At 42.3% G+C, this 6,529-nt stretch overlaps 1 protein-coding gene across 1 annotated transcript; it reads right to left on the bottom strand.

Annotated features, from left to right (window-relative positions):
• Positions 1–474: 474 nt before the first annotated feature.
• Positions 475–3,815, bottom strand: LOC111218771 (protocadherin-8-like). The gene is made up of 3 exons (XM_022741234.1): positions 1,383–3,815; positions 1,078–1,276; positions 475–788 (listed from the first exon to the last, which is right to left on the bottom strand). Exons 1-3 carry the CDS (start codon positions 3,813–3,815, stop codon positions 475–477), a joined length of 2,946 nt encoding a protein of 981 aa, XP_022596955.1.
• Between the last annotated feature and the right edge of the window lie 2,714 nt (positions 3,816–6,529).

The following is a 6,529-nucleotide window of genomic DNA, read 5'->3' as shown; positions in this document are numbered from 1 at the left end:
TCCTCAAGACAATAGGTTGGACTCTGTCAATAAGACTGCATTTGAATCCTACAAGCCCACATGGCTAAATGTTTAAACTGTCGCTCAACAGCAAAAACAATTTGATTTTAGCCGTTTATTTGTGCAACAATGTGACAAAATCTACCACAAACATGGTAATCCTTACTGATTGTTTTCCACAGCAGAAAGGCCCCTTTCAGATTAAATGTCCGTAGGTCATGCCCCTTAAATAATAACACATGCTCTTCAAAATTCATAATAAAATTTTTCTTTACATTGAATCATTATGAAAAATATATTATTAATGTACAAAATCTTGCATATTACACATGATACAATGAACAGTCTTATATGAGCCAAAAGACACATGACATACTACAAAACACCGCAACAATCCAACATAGAGTCAGTTAAGATAAAAGCACTGTACAGTATAAAGACAAAATCCTTTTGGATCAGTGTATGATCTCTCATTTAAGAGTTTGTATACTCTGGGATTGATATTTCATCTGTTTCCTGTATTCTGGCCGGTGTTGGTGGACCAACGAGAATATAATCAAGTTCCTGGTGTTGAACTTGTTCGTACACACTTTGCAGACCGTTGGTTTTGGCTATGTGAGCTGGATAGTAGTTTTCCCTCCTGCTGTCCCGGGGAAGTGAAGCTGTCTTGGAGAACGTTGACAGATGCGGTCCACAGGCCATGCTCGTGTTGGGCCTTGTAGCTGAAGGGCTCCAGCATCGGTCGGAGTGTCCCAACACTTTGCACTCGCTTGTACAAGCCCAGAGACCTGTGGAAAACAGCAGTGCTGTCAGGATGTAATATGAAAACCCCAGTTGAGCCCAAGTTAAATCAATCATAATGTAGCCAGTGGACTGGAAAATGTTTTGTTGTAACTGGATGCAATCTGTTGGGTATGTGGCATAGATTTTGTTCTATATTCAAATATAAATTACACTGTGGGAAGCAAAATGGATGCAGTTATAACACTGCATGGATTTCATCTTCACATATTCTCATTTGACTCCTGCTGAATTTCTGTTTTATTATTATTTTTATGGTGCTTTTCTGACACTCACTGTTCATTGGTGGCGACTCTTTTTTGTGCACATCTCCACTTATGTCAGAATCACTGTCATTGAAGTCACTGTCCCCTTTTCCACTGTCCTTGCCACTGATGTGGGGATCTCTTGCTGATATGGTTGTGAATGAATTACCCTTCCATATTGTTATTGGTCTGACAGTTTCTTTCCCATATCCTGGAAGTGTAGAATAACCCTGCAAAAGACAGAGTTGCAACAAATTTTGAGTCAAAATCCGAAAGTCAACAACATAGTCAGCCTGTGAAAAACTTGAAATCTCTCTGATAAAGAGAGCAACTTACCTTTAATTTACCTTCCATCACTCTGCTGTTTGACTCAAAGATACCTGCTGTCTGCCTTCCATCCTCGCAGCCTGGCTCTGCTGTGTTGCTGCCGGCCAATGGAGGTTTCTCTGGAAATGGATGGGCATCAAACACTTTGCCTTTGTGGTTGGCAATCACTGAATCAATATGACCACTTTCCACTTTCTCCACATTTGGTATGTCGTCTTTTTCATCACACCCCCTCTCCCTTGTCTCTTTTTTCCGGCGGCTGCAAATGGTTGTGATGAGAATGATTGCCAGCAGGAGGAGAGAGCAGCTCCCTGCCAGTACAATGATTATGGCTATGGACATGTCCCATTCAAAGAGCTCCTCGCTGCCATTTTGAGCAAAGGAAGGCAAGCTGGGGAGAGTACCCTCTATGAAACTTAAGTGTATAATGGCTGTGGAGGTAAGCGCAGGGGATCCATTGTCACTGACCGACACTGTGACTTTGACATTGTCTGTGAGATCATATGTCAGCTGTCGGCTCACGTGCACCTTCCCCGTGTCTTTGTTGATGGAGAAACCCAGGTGTCCCCCCTCGGTGATTTTATAGGACAGCTGTGCATTCGTGCCTTCATCAGCATCTGTGGCCTTTATCTGGGTTACCACATAACCTGCAGGTGCATCTTTGGGCAGGAAAACCTCAGCAGATCCTTTGTAAAGGGGTGGCTCTATGATAGAAGGTTGGTTGTCATTCTGATCAACTATTTTCAGTCTGATGACAGCTGTGCTCTGCAGCTGTGGTGACCCCCCATCACTGGCTTGGATGTGTATGTCTAGATGCTTCATTACTTCATAATTAAAACTTCTTAGTGCATATATAGAGCCAGACACTGAATTAAGCGACACAAAGGTGTTCACTGGGGACCCCATGATAACACTGTCCACTAGTCTGTAAGTAATTTTGCCATTGTTGCCCAGATCCGCGTCGCTGGCCTCAACTGTGGTGATGTAAGCCCCCGGGGCGTTGTTTTCCACCACTGAAACTTCATAGACAGCCTTAGTGAAGTGAGGGGCGTTGTCATTCTCGTCGCTGAGTCTAATGGTGTACTGAGTGATCTTTCTCAACGGAGGTGACCCAAAATCCTCAGCCATGACCGTCAAGTTATACTCACTAATCCTCTCCCTGTCTAGGGCTGCTGCTGTAACTATCATGTAGCTGTCCTCGTACGCCTGACGGAGTTTGAAATGGTCGTGGCCGTACAATGTGCAGTGGACTTGGCTGTTAACACCCGAGTCTCTGTCCAAGGTGCTGATCAGCGCCACCAGACTGTCCTTGTCTGCCGCCTCGCTGATGTAGGCGATGCCTGTCGTGATGGAGGTCATCGGGGTGATACTGATTTCTGGGGCATTGTCATTAACGTCTGTGATATGAATTATGATTTTGCACACGGAGGGGGTCGGGTTAGGTCCCAGATCAGTCGCCTGCACGTCTAGCTCGTAGGTGCTTTTGTCCTCAAAATCCACCGGGCTCCTGAGCGTCAGGCGACCCGATTTATTATCCACTTGGAAAAGTTCTCGGATCTCGTGAGAAACCTGTTTTCCGAACCCGTAGACGACCTCTCCGTTTGAACCCTCATCTGCATCAACTGCGTTTAAGTCCAGGATGACAGTGCCAACTGGCGCGTCCTCTGGCAAACTGACTGAGAAACTATTCTGGTCAAAAACGGGACTATTGTCATTAAAGTCAGTCACTTTGATAGTTATCTTTGTTGACCCCGATCTGTATGGGTTCCCTCCGTCTGTGGCGACCAGCTCCACAGTGTATGATGACTGAGTCTCCCTGTCTAGCTCTTTCATTAGCACCAATTCCGCATATTTAACCCCATCCGCTCTCAGGAGCACATCAATGGTGAAATGACTGTTGACAGAAATCTGGTAGCTTTGGATGTAGTTTGACCCGACGTCAGCGTCCACAGCTGGGTCTAGAGGGATACGGGACCCCGCTGCTGCATTCTCTGAGATCTCCACTACGGATTCCTTGTTTGGAAACTCCGGAGAGTTGTCATTGATGTCCTTTACTTCCACCTCAACGTGAATCAATTTGTAGCGATCTTTGGAGAAATTTACCACGTCAAAAGTAATAAGACACTGTGGAGTGTGTCTGCAGATTCTTTCCCTGTCAATTCGTTCCCCGACAGTCAGTTCCCCGTCGCTTTCTCTCACCCTGATGAATGAATCATTGAATTGTTTCATCATCCTAAAATTGCTCTTGGAGGAATGAGACAGACTCAAGGACATGTCCTTGGCAAGGTTTCCGATGACTGTACCTGGTGCGTCCTCCTCACTGGTCTGGTATCGTATAGTATTTCCTTCGGATTGAGCCACTGAGGCAAATAAAAATTGATGGATTGAGCATATAAAAATCCACCGGTACCAGTAAGTTATAAATTTTTTGCCGCGCATCATCTTCGTAGTAATCTTTCCCTCGGCAGGCAGCCTCATTGTGCGTGCTGAACAGATGGGACCGGTTCACCTCTGGAGCGAGCTCTCCATGCAGCTCCCGCCTTTATGAACTGAAATGTGCTGAAAGTGAAAGTTACTTGCTCCTTGCGCGCAGCCAGTCAGATACGCTTGTTGCCTCGCCTTCAACACAGCTCAAAATTCTGCCGTGGCGGGGTTTATACAGCTCCTCATGCTAATGAGACCAAGTGTGACCAATCCCTCGCTTTAGAATTAAAAATACCCCCTTATGAAAAAAAAAAATCTCTAAGACTGTTTTGAGAGTGCACACTGAAGAAAGTTGCAAAATAAAAAAATAAAAAATAAATAAAAAAGGAGGAGGGGGGCAGAAAGATATGGCACTGCTTGAAGATAGTCCCTGCACTGTTTATCGTCTTACCACAGCCATTACCGAGTGATGGTTTTATTTAGCAAAAGCCTATTTCCTCTTCTTTTGATGTTTAGTTTATTGTCTATGGGGCGCGCCACTGTGCATGTCTGTCTCTCTCTCTCTCTCTCTCTCTCTCTCTCTCTCTCTCTCTCTCTCTCTCTCTCTTTTTTTTTTTTTGTTTGTGTGTGTGTGTGTGCACGCACTCACAAGGGCATCTCAGTTGTTTTTGGTTTTGTTGAGCGCTCATCTCATTTGAGAACAGCTTAATTATCATCTACAACCTCTCTAAAGGAGGACTGATGCGAGATCGATCTTTTGATATAACAATAGGAGAGTTTTGTTTTTCTGGTTATCTGTTGTGTAGGCCTCTAAAAAAGAAAAAGTAATCAGTACTGTCCTATCCCACCACCCCAATTAGACAACAACAGATAAAGGATTTATTCAAGAGATTTTTTCTGAGAAAATTCTCTCAAATTTGAGATGAAGAGATCGTTTCTTTTTCCAGTCCTCTTTATCTTTCCAAATTAGAGTTAAGACCTCAACTAGCCTCTCTCCTGATTTAAGGGAAATACTTACATCTCATGATAAAGATGTATAAGTACATGTATAAGTATCCCACCCCCACTGTGAAAACACAACTCAATTCAGCAAGTGTTAGGAATTTCAAAACACATTGAATTCAACTTACCATTTGGCCATTTATTTTCTGAAACTTTGAATGCACAGGTTAACAGGAAGAGAGAGTCCTCTATATAGACACAAGTACATGTAATGGGGCTGTTTTGAATAGTTTATGCTGAGCTTCTTAGCTCCAGTGAAGGAAAGTCTTACTGCTATAGCACACAATGATGTTTTAGACAATAATGTAGGCAAAGTAATAATTAGATAATAAATCTTGCAACATTTTGGATGAAGGGGCTTTTCTTTTTCAACATGACAATGCACAAATCGAAGTTCATATAGATGAGAATTTCAAGGTTTTTCCAAGGAGACCTCATCTCAACCCCATCCAGCACCTTTGGGCTGGATCTGGAATATTGACTGTGAGACAGACCTTATCACTCAACATCAGTGCCCCATGTCACAAATCTCTGCAAGAGAAAATCTGTGCAGACTGGATCCACAGTCTTGTGGAAAGCCTTCCCAGAAGGGGCCAGGGGTGTTTAAGACAGATCATTAATGCCCAAGGTTTTAGAATTACATTTCCAACAACCAATTATTGATGTAATATGTTGTTCACATGCTTGTCCATATACTTTTGGCCACATAGTGACCTTTGTGCTCAAGTTAGACACAATACAACAACACCACACAGTCTACACTTCTAAATGTAACATTATACACTTTGCTGTTGCAGGAATACTGTATTGGATTGCAACATGTGCTCCTGTTTTGTTGTATTTGTTAGGTGTTGACACAGTTTCAACCTTTGTTGAGTTAATTTCCCAGATTTTTCAAATGTGATAGCTGGAATTGGCTGTGTAAACAAAATTTAAATATTTTTTCCTCAATATCCATAAATCTTCACTGATTTACTTTCCATCAAATATGTGTGCATGCCCATTCCTTATTTTTAGATGTTCTGTCAAACCTCTGGTGGAACTTATTAGATTTGATACAGTGCATTTTCTTCTCCAGTATTAATTATGCTTTTTGCACTTCTTTGTTCTGCTGGAGTCCTGAAAAACACAGTGTATAACTGCTCTTCCTCCCATCATCTAGACAAAAGCCCGCTCACAATTTATCCCTTAATATTTACAAAACTTCTTCATCTATCTTATAGAGGGGTGGAGGAGAGTTGTTGAAGATGACAGCTTGTGTGTATTTTACTCTCAAGAATTCATTAGTCCACAGTGTGCTGTGGTTGAAGCACTAACAACAACTGAAGCAATGATTCTAACAATACCAATAATGATCTGAAACACTATGAAAAACCCGCAGAGGCAGACTGAAATAGTAGAGGCTGAACTAAACAACAAAGGTAGGTGGGTGATTTTACAGTACCATCTTCCAAATAAGCGTAGAGCTGCAGACAGAATGTATTTGTTTTTAAAATCATCACACTGGGGATTCAACTGTGTTTAGATAGTGTTTTGGAAACATACATATAGGAGGTATAGTGTAATGAAGTTAAGATATGTTGATTCCTACAAGCTGGAGTTCAGCATACTCGAGTGTTCCACCCTAAATGATAAAAATAAGGGGAATGTACACTACATTCATTCAGACTACTGAAATGCATGAAATTTTATTTGTTGTCATCTGTTTCTCTGTCATCCTCAAATTGATT

The sequence above is a fragment of the Seriola dumerili genome, unplaced genomic scaffold (assembly GCF_002260705.1).
Source record: "Seriola dumerili isolate Sdu_G_001 unplaced genomic scaffold, Sdu_1.0 BDQW01000052.1, whole genome shotgun sequence".
Lineage (NCBI taxonomy): Eukaryota > Metazoa > Chordata > Actinopteri > Carangiformes > Carangidae > Seriola > Seriola dumerili.
Note: the sequence above shows the minus strand (reverse complement) of the source record. Positions and strands in the feature narration are given on the sequence as shown.

What these genes read in the sequence shown, in the direction of transcription:
- LOC111218771 (XM_022741234.1), bottom strand. Translation starts at nt 3,815, where the DNA reads ATGATGCGCGGCAAAAAATTTATAACTTACTGGTACCGGTGGATTTTT. An exon ending in TGATGGAAGGTAAATTAAAG is followed by an intron (nt 1,277 to 1,382) that starts GTAAGTTGCTCT and finishes TGTCTTTTGCAG; the next exon opens with GGTTATTCTACACTTCCAGG. An exon ending in AGAGTCGCCACCAATGAACA is followed by an intron (nt 789 to 1,077) that starts GTGAGTGTCAGA and finishes TGTTTTCCACAG; the next exon opens with GTCTCTGGGCTTGTACAAGC.